Genomic DNA, 17,737 nt, shown 5'->3' with positions numbered 1-17,737 from the left:
AATTTGGGATTAATTTGGGATTAATTTAGCAATAATTTAGGGTTAATTTGGGAATAATTTGGGATTAATTTAGGAATAATTTGGGATTAATTTGGGATTAATTTCGGAACGTGGAGCTGCACCCTGAAAACTTCCCGGCAGCTCCATTTCCTGCGGAAAAGGTGGACTCTTCGCGTTTGCGGATTATTTCGTTTTAGTTTTGAATTCCTCGTCTGCGGCATCCTGAGGGCGAGACCCGCAGGAAACACGCGGCTGCTTCCAGCTGATCCCTGAGGCTTTTTGTTCCGCTCCCAAACCCATCCCCCCTTCCCAAATTTCCGCTTGGAAAAAACGTGGGAAAATCCCACTCGGGGGGAGGTCGGAGCTGTTACCCCGTGGCGGCTTCGGCCACCAGCGAATGCGAGGGTTGAAACCATTCCCCGTGCGGGAAAACCGGGCGGGAAAAGCGAAATTCCAGCCGATCCCAACCCCGCCAAGGCCACCCCTGATGTCCCCAAGTGTCACTTGCGGCTTTGAAATCCCCGCCGGGGCACTGGGGAAACTCTTCCGGTGCGCCTTAGGGAAGGGAGTTATTCCTGAAATCCGATTGGTTTTCCCGCAAGTTTCCGTCGTGGGAGATGTTCCCGGCAGGACGCTGAGGTCCCAGGAGTGGGATCGGCTGGGGAAGGAAAAATCCCTGGAGATGGAAAATCCCTGGATCTCAGGTGGAGATGGAAAATCTCTGGAGGTGGAGAAGGGAAAATCTCTGGAGGTGGAGAAGGAAAAATCCCTGGAGATGGAAAATCTCTGGATCTCAATTGGAGAAGGAAAATCTCTGGAGATGGAGAAGGGAAAATCTCTGGAGATGGAGAAGGAAAAATCCCTGGAGATGGAAAATCTCTGGATCTCAGGTGGAGATGGAAAATCTCTGGAGATGGAGAAGGAAAAATCCCTGGAGATGGAAAATCCCTGGATCTCAGGTGGAGATGGAAAATCTCTGGAGGTGGAGAAGGAAAAATCTCTGGAGATGGAAAATCTCTGGATCTCAATTGGAGAAGGAAAATCTCTGGAGATGGAGAAGGGAAAATCCCTGGAGATGGAAAATCTCTGGATCTCAGGTGGAGAAGGAAAATCTCTGGAGATGGAGAAGGAAAATCTCTGGAGATGGAGAAGGAAAATCTCTGGATCTCAGATGGAAAAGGGAAAATCTCAGCTGGAGAAGGGAAAATCTGGAGATGGAGAAGGGAAAATCTTTGGATCTCAGATGGAAAAGGGAAAATCTCAGTTGAAGAAGGAAAAATCTCTGGAGATGGAGGAGGAAAAATCTGGATCTCAGATGGAGAAGGAAAAATCTCAGGTGAAGAAGGAAAATCTCGATCTGAGTTGGAGAAGGAAAAATCTCTGAAGATGGAGAAGGAAAATCTCTGGGTCTCAGATGGAAAAGGGAAAATCCCTGGAGATGGAGAAGGAAAATCTTCGGATCTCAGGTGGAGAAGGGAAAATCTCTGGAGATGGAGAAGGAAAATCTCTGGATCTGAGTTGAAGAAGGAAAAATCTCTGGATCAACCATGGGAAGATTCTGGTTTTCCTGGGAGATCTCCCGCAGGGAAAGAAGGAAACCGGGATGGGAGGAACTGGACTCCAGAAGAATTTGGGAAAGATGATCCTGAGGAACCTCTGGAAGAACACAAACTGGGAGGTTTTTTTGGGATTCTCAATCAAAAGCTCCTGGATTTACCCCAAAATGTTTGGTGATCCTGCTGGCGATTCCCAACATTCCAGCTCATCCCGACCTTGGGATCGAGGCGGGAGAATTCCCCCGTAATCCCATCCAGGAAAAGGAGGAATCAGGGATCAGAATTCCAGGGAATCCCAGCGTGCCTTGGAGGATGATTACTCAGCGTTCCTTGGGTTGGGAACCGGTTTGGGGGAGCTGCAGGAGTGCCTGGCGGAATTCCAGGGGAAAATTCCAGGGGAAAATTCCGTGGGAAAAGAGTGGGAATTCCCCAGGATTTCAGGGCAGGGAGAAAAATCCCTCCTGGATTTTCCAGTGCCGTGCCGTCCGTCTGTCTGATCCCGTTCCCGGAGTTTCCCACCTGGATCCAGTGCCATTCCCAAGTTTCTCATTCCCAAGTTTCTCACTCCCAAGTTTCTCATTCCCAGATTTCTCATTCCCAAGTTTTCCCCACAGACCCGGCGCCATTCCCAAATTTCTCAATTTCCCGGTTTCCCAATGGATCCAGTGCCATTCCCAGATTTCTCCTTCCCAGAGAGCCATTCCCGAGTCTCTTGTTCCTTGAATTTTTCCTGATGCCATTCCCAACTTTCTCATTCCTGGAGTTTTTCCCGATGGATCCAGAGCCATTCCCAACTTTCTCATTCCCTGAGTGCCATTCCCGAGTTTTTCCCTGACTTTTCCCCACAGATCCGGGGCCATTCCTTAGTTTCTCATTCCTGGAGTTTTTCCCAATGGATCCACAGCCATTCCCAAGTTTCCCAATTCCCAAGTTCCCCATTCCCAAATTCCCCATTCCCAGTTCCCCATTCCCAGTTCCCCATTCCCAAGTTTTCCCATTCCCAAGTTCCCCATTCCCAAGTTCCCCATTCCCAAGTTTTCCCCATTCCCAGTTCCCCATTCCCAAGTTTCCCCATTCCCAAATTCCCCATTCCCAGTTCCCCATTCCCAGTTCCCCATTCCGAAGTTTTCCCATTCCCAAGTTTCCCCATTCCCAAATTCCCCATTCCCAAGTTTTCCCATTCCCAAGTTTCCCCGTTCCCAAGTTTCCCCATTCCCGGTTCCATCACTTTCACTTTCCCTTCCGCCCCGGCCACTTTCACTTTCACCCTCTGCTCCTGCCCTGGCACGTGCCCAGATTTGGGGAATTTCCGTTTTTTCCTGGGAATTTTTTTTCCTTAGGGTTGGGGACGCACCTTCCCTGAATCCAGGAGGGAATTGTCGCTTTCCTCTCATTAATTGCATTAATTATTAATTATTTTTATTATTTTTTTCCTCCCCTTTTCTGGATTTTCGTTTTGAAGGCGCGTGAAGGGAAAAAAATTCCCGGATTTTTTTGACGTATTCCCAAGAGTTTTCCATATTTTAAAAAAATTTTTATCCCAGAAAATAGCGGAGATTTTCCGGAAAAAATTGGGATGCTCCAGCAAAAAAAATTAAAATAAAATAAAATAAAACGAAAAGTAAAAAAAATAAACTGAAAATAAAAATAAAATAAAATGCAACAAAAAATAATATTAAAATAAAATAAAACAAAATTTAAAAAATAAAATAAATAAAACGAAAATAAAATAAAAATAAAATAAAACTGAAATAAAGTTAAATAAAAATAAAATAAAGTATAAAACAAAAACAAAACAAAAGAAATAAAATAAAACAATTAAAAAATAAAAAAACTAAAAACAAAATAAAATTAAAATAAAACCGAATAAAATAAAATGAAAATAAAGTAAAATAAAATAAAAATAAAAAACCAAACCAAAATAAATAAAATGAAACTAAAATAAAACAACCTTTAAAAAATAAAATAAATAAAACAAAAGATAAAATAAAATAAAACAAAATAAAATAAAATGAAGCAAAAAATAAAATAAAAATAAAATAAAATAAATAAAATAAAACAAAATTAAAAAAATAAATAAAACAAGGTAAAATAAAAAAATTAAAGTAAAATAAAATAGATATAAAATAAAATCAAATAAAAGAAAAAATAAAATGAAAATAAAATCAATAAAACAAAATAAATGAAATAAGCCAAAATTCTTATAAAATAAAAAAAATAGAAATAAAAACAAAATAAAAAGAAATAAAAACAATATAAAAATAAAAGAAAATCCACTGCGGGAACGGTGTAAGGGGAAAATCCACTGCGGGAACGGTGTAAGGGGAAAATCCACTGCGGGAATGGTGTAAGGGGGAAAATCCACTGCGGGAATGGTGTAAGGGGGAAAATCCACTGCGGGAATGGTGTAAGGGGGAAAATCCACTGCGGGAATGGTGTAAGGGGGAAATCCACTCCGGGAATGGTGTAAGGGGAAAATCCACTGCGGGAATGGTGTAAGGGGGAAAATCCACTCTGGGAATGGTGTAAGGGGGAAAATCCACTGCGGGAATGGTGTAAGGGGAAAATCCACTGCGGGAATGGTGTAAGGGGGAAAATCCACTGCGGGAATGGTGTAAGGGGAAAATCCACTGCGGGAATGGTGTAAGGGGGAAAATCCACTGCGGGAATGGTGTAAGGGGAAAATCCACTGCGGGAATGGTGTAAGGGGGAAAATCCACTGCGGGAATGGTGTAAGGGGAAAATCCACTGCGGGAATGGTGTAAGGGGAAAATCCACTCCGGGAATGGTGTAAGGGGGAAAATCCACTGCAGGAATGGTGTAAGGGGAAAATCCACTCCGGGAATGGTGTAAGGGGAAAATCCACTGCGGGAATGGTGTAAGGGGGGAAAATCCACTCCGGGAATGGTGTAAGGGGGAAATCCACTGCGGGAATGGTGTAAGGGGGAAAATCCACTGCGGGAATGGTGTAAGGGGAAAATCCACTGCGGGAATGGTGTAAGGGGGAAAATCCACTCTGGGAATGGTGTAAGGGGAAAATCCACTGCGGGAACGGTGTAAGGGGAAAATCCACTGCGGGAATGGTGTAAGGGGGAAAATCCACTGCGGGAATGGTGTAAGGGGAAAATCCACTGCGGGAATGGTGTAAGGGGGAAAATCCACTCTGGGAATGGTGTAAGGGGAAAATCCACTCCGGGAATGGTGTAAGGGGGAAAATCCACTGCGGGAATGGTGTAAGGGGAAAATCCACTGCGGGAATGGTGTAAGGGGGAAAATCCACTGCGGGAATGGTGTAAGGGGGAAAATCCACTGCGGGAATGGTGTAAGGGGAAAATCCACTGCGGGAATGGTGTAAGGGGGAAATCCACTCCGGGAATGGTGTAAGGGGAAAATCCACTGCGGGAATGGTGTAAGGGGGAAAATCCACTGCGGGAATGGTGTAAGGGGGAAAATCCACTGCGGGAATGGTGTAAGGGGAAAATCCACTCCGGGAATGGTGTAAGGGGAAAATCCACTGCGGGAATGGTGTAAGGGGGAAAATCCACTCCGGGAATGGTGTAAGGGGGAAATCCACTGCGGGAATGGTGTAAGGGGGAAAATCCACTGCGGGAATGGTGTAAGGGGGAAATCCACTGCGGGAATGGTGTAAGGGGGAAAATCCACTCCGGGAATGGTGTAAGGGGGAAATCCACTGCGGGAATGGTGTAAGGGGAAAATCCACTGCGGGAATGGTGTAAGGGGAAAATCCACTGCGGGAATGGTGTAAGGGGAAAATCCACTGCGGGAATGGTGTAAGGGGAAAATCCACTGCGGGAATGGTGTAAGGGGGAAAATCCACTGCGGGAATGGTGTAAGGGGGAAAATCCACTGTGGGAATGGTGTAAGGGGGAAAATCCACTGCGGGAATGGTGTAAGGGGAAAATCCACTGCGGGAATGGTGTAAGGGGAAAATCCACTGCGGGAATGGTGTAAGGGGAAAATCCACTGCGGGAATGGTGTAAGGGGAAAATCCACTGCGGGAACGGTGTAAGGGGAAAATCCACTGCGGGAATGGTGTAAGGGGGAAAATCCACTGCGGGAATGGTGTAAGGGGGAAAATCCACTCTGGGAATGGTGTAAGGGGAAAATCCACTCTGGGAATGGTGTAAGGGGAAAATCCACTGCGGGAACGGTGTAAGGGGAAAATCCACTGCGGGAATGGTGTAAGGGGGAAAATCCACTGCGGGAATGGTGTAAGGGGAAAATCCACTCCGGGAATGGTGTAAGGGGGAAAATCCACTGCGGGAATGGTGTAAGGGGGAAATCCACTGCGGGAATGGTGTAAGGGGAAAATCCACTGCGGGAATGGTGTAAGGGGGAAAATCCACTGCGGGAATGGTGTAAGGGGGAAAATCCACTGCGGGAATGGTGTAAGGGGAAAATCCACTGCGGGAATGGTGTAAGGGGAAAATCCACTGCGGGAATGGTGTAAGGGGAAAATCCACTGCGGGAATGGTGTAAGGGGAAAATCCACTGCGGGAATGGTGTAAGGGGAAAATCCACTGCGGGAATGGTGTAAGGGGAAAATCCACTGCGGGCATGGTGTAAGGGGGAAAATCCACTGCGGGAATGGTGTAAGGGGAAAATCCACTGCGGGAATGGTGTAAGGGGGAAAATCCACTGCGGGAATGGTGTAAGGGGAAAATCCACTGCGGGAATGGTGTAAGGGGAAAATCCACTGCGGGAATGGTGTAAGGGGAAAATCCACTGCGGGCATGGTGTAAGGGGGAAAATCCACTGCGGGAATGGTGTAAGGGGGAAAATCCACTGCGGGAATGGTGTAAGGGGAAAATCCACTGCGGGAATGGTGTAAGGGGAAAATCCACTGCGGGAACGGTGTAAGGGGAAAATCCACTGCGGGAATGGTGTAAGGGGGAAAATCCACTGCGGGAATGGTGTAAGGGGGAAAATCCACTCTGGGAATGGTGTAAGGGGAAAATCCACTCTGGGAATGGTGTAAGGGGAAAATCCACTGCGGGAACGGTGTAAGGGGAAAATCCACTGCGGGAATGGTGTAAGGGGGAAAATCCACTCTGGGAATGGTGTAAGGGGAAAATCCACTCCGGGAATGGTGTAAGGGGGAAAATCCACTGCGGGAATGGTGTAAGGGGGAAATCCACTGCGGGAATGGTGTAAGGGGGAAATCCACTGCGGGAATGGTGTAAGGGGGAAAATCCACTCCGGGAATGGTGTAAGGGGAAAATCCACTCCGGGAATGGTGTAAGGGGAAAATCCACTGCGGGAATGGTGTAAGGGGAAAATCCACTGCGGGAATGGTGTAAGGGGGAAATCCACTGCGGGAATGGTGTAAGGGGGAAAATCCACTGCGGGAATGGTGTAAGGGGGAAAATCCACTGCGGGAATGGTGTAAGGGGAAAATCCACTGCGGGAATGGTGTAAGGGGAAAATCCACTGCGGGAATGGTGTAAGGGGAAAATCCACTGCGGGAATGGTGTAAGGGGAAAATCCACTGCGGGAATGGTGTAAGGGGAAAATCCACTCCGGGAATGGTGTAAGGGGGAAAATCCACTGCGGGAATGGTGTAAGGGGAAAATCCACTCCGGGAATGGTGTAAGGGGAAAATCCACTCCGGGAATGGTGTAAGGGGAAAATCCACTGCGGGAATGGTGTAAGGGGGAAATCCACTGCGGGAATGGTGTAAGGGGAAAATCCACTGCGGGAATGGTGTAAGGGGGAAAATCCACTGCGGGAATGGTGTAAGGGGGAAAATCCACTGCGGGAATGGTGTAAGGGGGAAAATCCACTGTGGGAATGGTGTAAGGGGGAAAATCCACTGCGGGAATGGTGTAAGGGGGAAAATCCACTGCGGGAATGGTGTAAGGGGAAAATCCACTGCGGGAATGGTGTAAGGGGGAAAATCCACTGCGGGAATGGTGTAAGGGGAAAATCCACTCCGGGAATGGTGTAAGGGGGAAAATCCACTGCGGGAATGGTGTAAGGGGGAAATCCACTGCGGGAATGGTGTAAGGGGAAAATCCACTGCGGGAATGGTGTAAGGGGGAAAATCCACTGCGGGAATGGTGTAAAGGGAAAATCCACTGCGGGAATGGTGTAAGGGGAAAATCCACTGCGGGAATGGTGTAAGGGGGAAAATCCACTGCGGGAATGGTGTAAGGGGAAAATCCACTGCGGGAATGGTGTAAGGGGAAAATCCACTGCGGGAATGGTGTAAGGGGGAAATCCACTGCGGGAATGGTGTAAAGGGGAAAATCCACTGCGGGAATGGTGTAAGGGGAAAATCCACTGCGGGAATGGTGTAAGGGGGAAAATCCACTGCGGGAATGGTGTAAGGGGAAAATCCACTGCAGGAATGGTGTAAGGGGAAAATCCACTGCGGGAATGGTGTAAGGGGGAAAATCCACTGTGGGAATGGTGTAAGGGGAAAATCCACTGCGGGAATGGTGTAAGGGGGAAATCCACTGCGGGAATGGTGTAAGGGGGAAATCCACTGCGGGAATGGTGTAAGGGGAAAATCCACTCTGGGAATGGTGTAAGGGGGAAATCCACTGCGGGAATGGTGTAAGGGGAAAATCCACTGTGGGAATGGTGTAAGGGGGAAAATCCACTGCGGGAATGGTGTAAGGGGAAAATCCACTGTGGGAATGGTGTAAGGGGGAAAATCCACTGCGGGAATGGTGTAAGGGGGAAAATCCACTGCGGGAATGGTGTAAGGGGGAAAATCCACTGTGGGAATGGTGTAAGGGGGAAAATCCACTGCGGGAATGGTGTAAGGGGAAAATCCACTGCGGGAATGGTGTAAGGGGAAAATCCACTGCGGGAATGGTGTAAGGGGGAAAATCCACTGCGGGAATGGTGTAAGGGGGAAAATCCACTGCGGGAATGGTGTAAGGGGGAAAATCCACTGCGGGAATGGTGTAAGGGGGAAAATCCACTGCGGGAATGGTGTAAGGGGAAAATCCACTGCGGGAATGGTGTAAGGGGGAAAATCCACTGCGGGAATGGTGTAAGGGGAAAATCCACTCCGGGAATGGTGTAAGGGGGAAAATCCACTGCGGGAATGGTGTAAGGGGGAAATCCACTGCGGGAATGGTGTAAGGGGAAAATCCACTGCGGGAATGGTGTAAGGGGGAAAATCCACTGCGGGAATGGTGTAAAGGGAAAATCCACTCCGGGAATGGTGTAAGGGGAAAATCCACTGCGGGAATGGTGTAAGGGGGAAAATCCACTGCGGGAATGGTGTAAGGGGAAAATCCACTGCGGGAATGGTGTAAGGGGAAAATCCACTGCGGGAATGGTGTAAGGGGGAAAATCCACTGCGGGAATGGTGTAAGGGGGAAAATCCACTGCGGGAATGGTGTAAGGGGAAAATCCACTGCAGGAATGGTGTAAGGGGGAAATCCACTGCGGGAATGGTGTAAGGGGAAAATCCACTGCGGGAATGGTGTAAGGGGAAAATCCACTGCGGGAATGGTGTAAGGGGAAAATCCACTCTGGGAATGGTGTAAGGGGGAAATCCACTGCGGGAATGGTGTAAGGGGAAAATCCACTGCGGGAATGGTGTAAGGGGAAAATCCACTCCGGGAATGGTGTAAGGGGGAAAATCCACTGCGGGAATGGTGTAAGGGGAAAATCCACTCTGGGAATGGTGTAAGGGGGAAAATCCACTCTGGGAATGGTGTAAGGGGGAAAATCCACTGCGGGAATGGTGTAAGGGGAAAATCCACTGCGGGAATGGTGTAAGGGGGAAAATCCACTGCGGGAATGGTGTAAGGGGGAAATCCACTGCGGGAATGGTGTAAGGGGAAAATCCACTGCGGGAATGGTGTAAGGGGAAAATCCACTGCGGGAATGGTGTAAGGGGGAAAATCCACTGCGGGAATGGTGTAAGGGGGAAAATCCACTGCGGGAATGGTGTAAGGGGAAAATCCACTGCGGGAATGGTGTAAGGGGAAAATCCACTGCGGGAATGGTGTAAGGGGGAAATCCACTGCGGGAATGGTGTAAGGGGGAAATCCACTCTGGGAATGGTGTAAGGGGGAAAATCCACTGCGGGAATGGTGTAAGGGGGAAAATCGACTGCGGGAATGGTGTAAGGGGAAAATCCACTGCGGGAATGGTGTAAGGGGGAAAATCCACTGCGGGAATGGTGTAAGGAGAAAATCCACTCCGGGAATGGTGTAAGGGGGAAAATCCACTGTGGGAATGGTGTAAGGGGGAAATCCACTGCGGGAATGGTGTAAGGGGAAAATCCACTGCGGGAATGGTGTAAAGGGAAAATCCACTCCGGGAATGGTGTAAGGGGGAAAATCCACTGCGGGAATTGTGTAAGGGGAAAATCCACTGCGGGAATGGTGTAAGGGGGAAAATCCACTGCGGGAATGGTGTAAGGGGAAAATCCACTGCGGGAATGGTGTAAGGGGAAAATCCACTGCGGGAATGGTGTAAGGGGAAAATCCACTGCGGGAATGGTGTAAGGGGAAAATCCACTGCGGGAATGGTGTAAGGGGGAAAATCCACTGCGGGAATGGTGTAAGGGGAAAATCCACTCTGGGAATGGTGTAAGGGGGAAAATCCACTGCGGGAATGGTGTAAGGGGGAAAATCCACTGCGGGAATGGTGTAAGGGGGAAATCCACTCCGGGAATGGTGTAAGGGGAAAATCCACTGCGGGAATGGTGTAAGGGGGAAAATCCACTGCGGGAATGGTGTAAGGGGAAAATCCACTGCGGGAATGGTGTAAGGGGGAAATCCACTGCGGGAATGGTGTAAGGGGGAAATCCACTGCGGGAATGGTGTAAGGGGAAAATCCACTGCGGGAATGGTGTAAAGGGGAAAATCCACTGCGGGAATGGTGTAAGGGGAAAATCCACTCTGGGAATGGTGTAAGGGGAAAATCCACTGCGGGAATGGTGTAAGGGGAAAATCCACTGCGGGAATGGTGTAAGGGGAAAATCCACTGCGGGAATGGTGTAAGGGGAAAATCCACTGCGGGAATGGTGTAAGGGGGAAATCCACTGCGGGAATGGTGTAAGGGGAAAATCCACTGCGGGAATGGTGTAAGGGGAAAATCCACTGCGGGAATGGTGTAAGGGGGAAAATCCACTGCGGGAATGGTGTAAGGGGGAAAATCCACTGCGGGAATGGTGTAAGGGGGGAAATCCACTCCGGGAATGGTGTAAGGGGGAAAATCCACTGCGGGAATGGTGTAAGGGGAAAATCCACTCCGGGAATGGTGTAAGGGGAAAATCCACTGCGGGAATGGTGTAAGGGGAAAATCCACTGCGGGAATGGTGTAAGGGGGAAATCCACTGCGGGAATGGTGTAAGGGGAAAATCCACTGCGGGAATGGTGTAAGGGGGAAAATCCACTGCGGGAATGGTGTAAGGGGGAAAATCCACTGCGGGAATGGTGTAAGGGGGAAAATCCACTGTGGGAATGGTGTAAGGGGGAAAATCCACTGCGGGAATGGTGTAAGGGGAAAATCCACTGCGGGAATGGTGTAAGGGGGAAAATCCACTGCGGGAATGGTGTAAGGGGAAAATCCACTCCGGGAATGGTGTAAGGGGGAAAATCCACTGCGGGAATGGTGTAAGGGGGAAATCCACTGCGGGAATGGTGTAAGGGGAAAATCCACTGCGGGAATGGTGTAAGGGGGAAAATCCACTGCGGGAATGGTGTAAAGGGAAAATCCACTCCGGGAATGGTGTAAGGGGAAAATCCACTGCGGGAATGGTGTAAGGGGGAAAATCCACTGCGGGAATGGTGTAAGGGGAAAATCCACTGCGGGAATGGTGTAAGGGGAAAATCCACTGCGGGAATGGTGTAAGGGGGAAAATCCACTGCGGGAATGGTGTAAGGGGGAAAATCCACTGCGGGAATGGTGTAAGGGGAAAATCCACTGCAGGAATGGTGTAAGGGGGAAATCCACTGCGGGAATGGTGTAAGGGGGAAATCCACTGCGGGAATGGTGTAAGGGGAAAATCCACTCTGGGAATGGTGTAAGGGGGAAATCCACTGCGGGAATGGTGTAAGGGGAAAATCCACTGTGGGAATGGTGTAAGGGGGAAAATCCACTGCGGGAATGGTGTAAGGGGAAAATCCACTCTGGGAATGGTGTAAGGGGGAAAATCCACTCTGGGAATGGTGTAAGGGGGAAAATCCACTGCGGGAATGGTGTAAGGGGGAAAATCCACTGCGGGAATGGTGTAAGGGGGAAATCCACTGCGGGAATGGTGTAAGGGGAAAATCCACTGCGGGAATGGTGTAAGGGGAAAATCCACTGCGGGAATGGTGTAAGGGGGAAAATCCACTGCGGGAATGGTGTAAGGGGGAAAATCCACTGCGGGAATGGTGTAAGGGGAAAATCCACTGCGGGAATGGTGTAAGGGGAAAATCCACTGCGGGAATGGTGTAAGGGGAAAATCCACTCCGGGAATGGTGTAAGGGGGAAATCCACTCCGGGAATGGTGTAAGGGGAAAATCCACTGCGGGAATGGTGTAAGGGGAAAATCCACTGCGGGAATGGTGTAAGGGGAAAATCCACTGCGGGAATGGTGTAAGGGGGAAAATCCACTGCGGGAATGGTGTAAGGGGGAAATCCACTGCGGGAATGGTGTAAGGGGGAAATCCACTCTGGGAATGGTGTAAGGGGGAAAATCCACTGCGGGAATGGTGTAAGGGGGAAAATCGACTGCGGGAATGGTGTAAGGGGAAAATCCACTGCGGGAATGGTGTAAGGGGGAAAATCCACTGCGGGAATGGTGTAAGGAGAAAATCCACTCCGGGAATGGTGTAAGGGGGAAAATCCACTGTGGGAATGGTGTAAGGGGGAAATCCACTGCGGGAATGGTGTAAGGGGAAAATCCACTGCGGGAATGGTGTAAAGGGAAAATCCACTCCGGGAATGGTGTAAGGGGGAAAATCCACTGCGGGAATTGTGTAAGGGGAAAATCCACTGCGGGAATGGTGTAAGGGGGAAAATCCACTGCGGGAATGGTGTAAAGGGGAAAATCCACTGCGGGAATGGTGTAAGGGGAAAATCCACTGCGGGAATGGTGTAAGGGGAAAATCCACTGCGGGAATGGTGTAAGGGGAAAATCCACTGCGGGAATGGTGTAAGGGGGAAAATCCACTGCGGGAATGGTGTAAGGGGAAAATCCACTCTGGGAATGGTGTAAGGGGGAAAATCCACTGCGGGAATGGTGTAAGGGGAAAATCCACTGCGGGAATGGTGTAAGGGGGAAATCCACTGCGGGAATGGTGTAAGGGGGAAAATCCACTGCGGGAATGGTGTAAGGGGAAAATCCACTGCGGGAATGGTGTAAGGGGGAAATCCACTGCGGGAATGGTGTAAGGGGGAAATCCACTGCGGGAATGGTGTAAGGGGAAAATCCACTGCGGGAATGGTGTAAAGGGGAAAATCCACTGCGGGAATGGTGTAAGGGGAAAATCCACTCTGGGAATGGTGTAAGGGGAAAATCCACTGCGGGAATGGTGTAAGGGGAAAATCCACTGCGGGAATGGTGTAAGGGGAAAATCCACTGCGGGAATGGTGTAAGGGGAAAATCCACTGCGGGAATGGTGTAAGGGGAAAATCCACTGCGGGAATGGTGTAAGGGGGAAAATCCACTCCGGGAATGGTGTAAGGGGAAAATCCACGCAGGGAGTGGTTTGATGTTTTGTCTTCGTTTGTATTAAAGGGGAGACAAACCCAAAATTCTTCGAATTTTTTCCTTAAAAAACGGACCAAACCCTCACTCTGGGATTTGGAACCTCACGGATAAACTTCATTCGCAAAGTTATAAATCAAATTTCTTTCCTCCCCCGTTCCAAAGATTCCGGTGGCGCCGCCGAAACGTGCAAAAAGTGGAATTAAAAATGCACGAAAGAGCTCGGAAAAAAGAAAAGATTTAAAGCAGAAGAAACTATTTAAAAATTGAAAAATCTTGAAATGTTTAAAAGCCGTTAAAGGCTTTTTTTTGGTTTTTCTTGGCTAATTCCGGAGATTCTTGGAGCGTTTTCCAGCTCCCTCCACGGTTTTTTTCCCGTCCTTTGGAGGTTTTTTTTTCCCTCTTGCTCAGAGTAAAACCAAACCTGAATAAGTCGAAACCACCCGCTTTAATTTATTTTCTCTATTTCTTTAATTAATCTTTTTTTTTAATCTTTTATTTATTTTTTTTTTCCCTCCTGGAGTGATTTAGGAACAAAAATCCACACAAGGAATGATCCGAGCTTTTCCTCTTTTTGATTCAAGGAAGAGAAAACCAAAATTGTTCAAGTTTTGCCTTAAAACCCGGCGATCACAGCCTCAGTTTGGGAATAATTCTTTGAATTATTCCCAGTAATTCATCCCATCCCGAATCTGGGAATTCCCAAATGGAATTTTCCCTTTTTTTTCCACTCCAGCTTTTCCAATGAAATCCGAGGAGCCGAATTCCTTCTTGAAATGGATCCGGTGGCGTCGTTTTAACTCCCAGAAATTTGGGATTTGGGCGACAACAACCCACACTGTCCCCCCATCCAATCCTGACTCTGGGAATTCCCAGATGGAATTTTCCCTTTTTTCCCTCTCCACCTTTTTCCACGAAATCCAAGGAGCCGAATTCCCTTTTGCCGTGGCCGGTGTCATTGGAACTCCCAGAAATTTGGGATTTTGGCGACAGCAAACCGCACTCTCCCACCATCCAATCCTGAATCTGGGAATTCCCAAATGGAAAATTCCGGTTTTTTTTCCCTCTCCACCTTTTCCCACGAAATCCAAGGAGCCGAATTCCCTTTTGCCGTGGGCGGTGTCATTCGAACTCCCAGAAATTTGGGATTTGGGCGACAGCAAACCGCACTGTCCCCCCATCCAATCCTGACTCTGGGAATTCCCAGATGGAATTTTCCCTTTTTTCCCTCTCCTGCTTTTCCCATGAAATCCAAGGAGCCGAATTCCCTTTTGCCGTGGCCAGTGTCATTGGAACTCCCAGAAATCTGGGATTTGGCCGCCAACAAACCGCGCTCTCCCGGCATCCCGTCCTGCCTGTGGGAATTCCCCGGTGGACTTTCCTTCCCCCTTTTTCCCTCTCCAGCCTTTCCCGTGGGCTTGGCGGCGGCGGGATCCCTCCTGCAGAGAGCCGTGGCCGTGCTGCAGAGCTCCTCCCTGGACTCCAGCTCCCAGCGCGGCTTCCACTTCAGCGAAGCCATCCTGGTGGAGAACGACCTTTTCCTGAGCGAGGTGAGCGCGCCATCCCGGGAGAAGGGATTTTCCGGGAGCTGCGCAGCCCTGGAAGTGCTGCGTTGTTGTCGGAGCCCCTCCTGTATTCCCGACTTTGGGGTTTTTTTTTTTCCCTCTTTCCTTGCACTTCCATCCCGATGAGGGATAAAGAATTCATGGAGCTCAAAGTTCCTGGAGCCGTTGGAATTCCGAAATTCCTTTGGAGCTGGGGGAATTCCCTTCCCCGGGTTCTGTTTGTGCCGAGTGGCCTCGAGGCAGATTTTTGGGATTTCTGTGCCTTCACCTTTTTTTTTCCCTTTGAACCCTTTTTTCCACCTCCTTGGCCCACGTTCGAAATCCCTTCATTCCCATTTTCAAAATCCCTTCATCCCCACTTTCAAATTCCCTTCATTCCCATTTTCAAAATCCCTTCATCCCCACTTTCAAATTCCCTTCATTCCCATTTTCAAAATCCCTTCATCCCCACTTTCAAATTCCCTTCGTCCCCACATTCCCACTTTTAGAATCCTTTCATTCCCACTTTTCAAATCCCCGTGTTCTCACATCTAAATTCCTCAAATTCCCACTTTTCAAATCCCTTCATCTCCACATTCCCAGTTTCAAAATCCTTTCATTCCAATTCTTCAAAATCCCTTCATTCCCACAGTCCCACTTCTAAAATCCCTTCATCGCCACTTTTAAAATCCCCACATTCCCACTTCTAAAATCCCGTAATTCCCACTTCTAAAATCCTTTCATTCCCACTTTTCAAATCCCTTCATCCCCACTTCTAAAATCCCTACATTCCCACTTCCAAAATCTCCACATTCCCACTTTTAAAATTTCTTCATTCTCACATTCCCACTTTCAAATTCCCTTCATTCCCACTTCTAAAATCCCTTCATCCCCATTTCCCACATTCAAAATCCCGTCATTTCCACTTCTTAAAATCCCTTCAGCCCCATTTTGAAATTCCCTTCGTTCCCACATCCCCACTTTTAAAATCCTTTCATTCCCGCTTTTCGAATCCCCGCATTCCCACTTCTTCATTCCCACTTTTCAAACCTCTTCATCCCCCCATTCCCAGTTTCAAAATCAGTTCTTTCCCACGATCAAATTCCCTTCTTTCCCACTTTTCGAACCCCCACATTCCCATTTCCCCGGGCACGGGCAGCGGGCTGTGCTCCCTGGGAATGGAAAGCTCCACTCTGGTTGTCAAGGATTCAACGGGATTTCAACGTTCTGGGATCACGGAACGGTTTGGGATCGAAGGGATCCCAAAACCATCCAATTCCCAACGCTGAGAAAAGGGGCTTGTCCCAAATCCCTGAGCAGCTTTGCCGGGAAGGGGGACTCTCCGGAATCCTGGAGGATCCCTGTGGGAGCTGGTAAACACACGGGAATCAGGACTCGGTTCTTGTTTGCTGGGGGGTCTCAAATCAAACCCCAAATACTCGCAGGCACGTCCTGTCCTCAGCTCCGAACCCTAAACCAGGCCTAAACCAAACCCCAACACGGCACCAAAGCTTAACACTAACCCTAAACCTAACCCTAACCAAACCCTAAACCTAATCCTAACCCAAACCCTGACACTAACCCTGAACCAAACCCTAAACCTAATCCTAACCCAAACCCTGACCCTACCCCTAACCCCTAACCCTAAAACTAACCCAAACCAGCGCTAAACCAAACCCCAACACGGCACCAAAGCTTAACACTAACCCTAAACCTAACCCTAAACCTAAACCAAACCCTAACCCTAATCCTAACCCAAACCCTGACACTAATCCTGAACCAAACCCTAACCCTAAACCTAATCCTAACCCAAACCCTGACCCTACCCCTAACCCCTAACCCTAAAACTAACCCAAACCAGCGCTAAACCAAACCCCAACAGGGCACCAAAGCTTAACACTAATCCTGAACCAAACCCTAACCCTAAACCAAACCCTAAACCTAATCCTAACCCAAACCCTGACACTAACCCTAAACCAAACCCTAAACCAAACCCTAAACCTAATCCTAACCCAAATCCTGACACTAATCCTGAACCAAACCCTAACCCTAAACCAAACCCTAAACCTAATCCTAACCCAAATCCTGACCCTACCCCTAACCCCTAACCCTAAAACTAACCCAAACCAGGCCTAAACCAAACCCCAGCACAGCACCAAAGCTTAACACTAACCCTGAACCTAACCCTAACCCTAAACCAAACCCTAAACCTAATCCTAACCCAAATCCTGACCCTACCCCTAACCCTAAAACTAACCCAAACCAGGCCTAAACCAAACCCCAACACGGCACCAAAGCTTAACACTAACCCTGAACCAAACCCTAACCCTAAACCAAACCCTAAACCTAATCCTAACCCAAACCCTGACCCTACCCCTAACCCCTAACCCTAAAACTAACCCAAACCAGCGCTAAACCAAACCCCAGCACGGCACCAAAGCTCAACACTAACCCTGAACCAAACCCTAAACCTAATCCTAACCCAAATCCTGACACTAATCCTGAACCAAACCCTAACCCTAAACCAAACCCTAAACCTAATCCTAACCCAAATCCTGACCCTACCCCTAACCCCTAACCCTAAAACTAACCCAAACCAGCGCTAAACCAAACCCCAACAGGGCACCAAAGCTTAACACTAATCCTGAACCTAACCCTAACCCTAAACCTAATCCTAACCCAAATCCTGACACTAACCCTAACCCTAACCCTAAAGCAAACCCCGACACTAACCCTAAACCATACCCTAAACATAATCCTAACCCAAACCCTGACACTAATCCTGAACCAAACCCTTAACCTAAACCAAATCCCAACACTAACCCTGAACCAAACCCTAACCCCTAACCCTAACCCTAAAACTAACCCAAACCAGGCCTAAACCAAACCCCAAAACTGCATCAAAACTTAACACTAATCCTTAACCAAACCCTAACCCTAAGCCAAAC

At 48.5% G+C, this 17,737-nt stretch overlaps 1 protein-coding gene across 1 annotated transcript in view; it reads left to right on the top strand.

Moving 5' to 3' along the window:
* Positions 1-17,737, top strand: part of LOC136289154 (nascent polypeptide-associated complex subunit alpha, muscle-specific form-like) — a 67,937-nt gene that overhangs the window by 3,082 nt on the left and 47,118 nt on the right. The window contains exon 2 of the mRNA XM_066182642.1: positions 14,650-14,795. Within this exon, the coding sequence (XP_066038739.1) occupies positions 14,650-14,795 (146 nt within the window). The remainder of the gene's footprint in view (positions 1-14,649; positions 14,796-17,737) is intronic.

This window comes from Chamaea fasciata, unplaced genomic scaffold, assembly GCF_029207755.1.
Source record: "Chamaea fasciata isolate MVZ Bird 193981 ecotype frontalis unplaced genomic scaffold, bChaFas1.0.hap1 SCAF_5, whole genome shotgun sequence".
Classification (NCBI taxonomy): domain Eukaryota; kingdom Metazoa; phylum Chordata; class Aves; order Passeriformes; family Sylviidae; genus Chamaea; species Chamaea fasciata.
The sequence above is the reverse complement of the archived record's forward strand: the minus strand, read 5'-3'. Positions and strand labels throughout refer to the sequence as shown.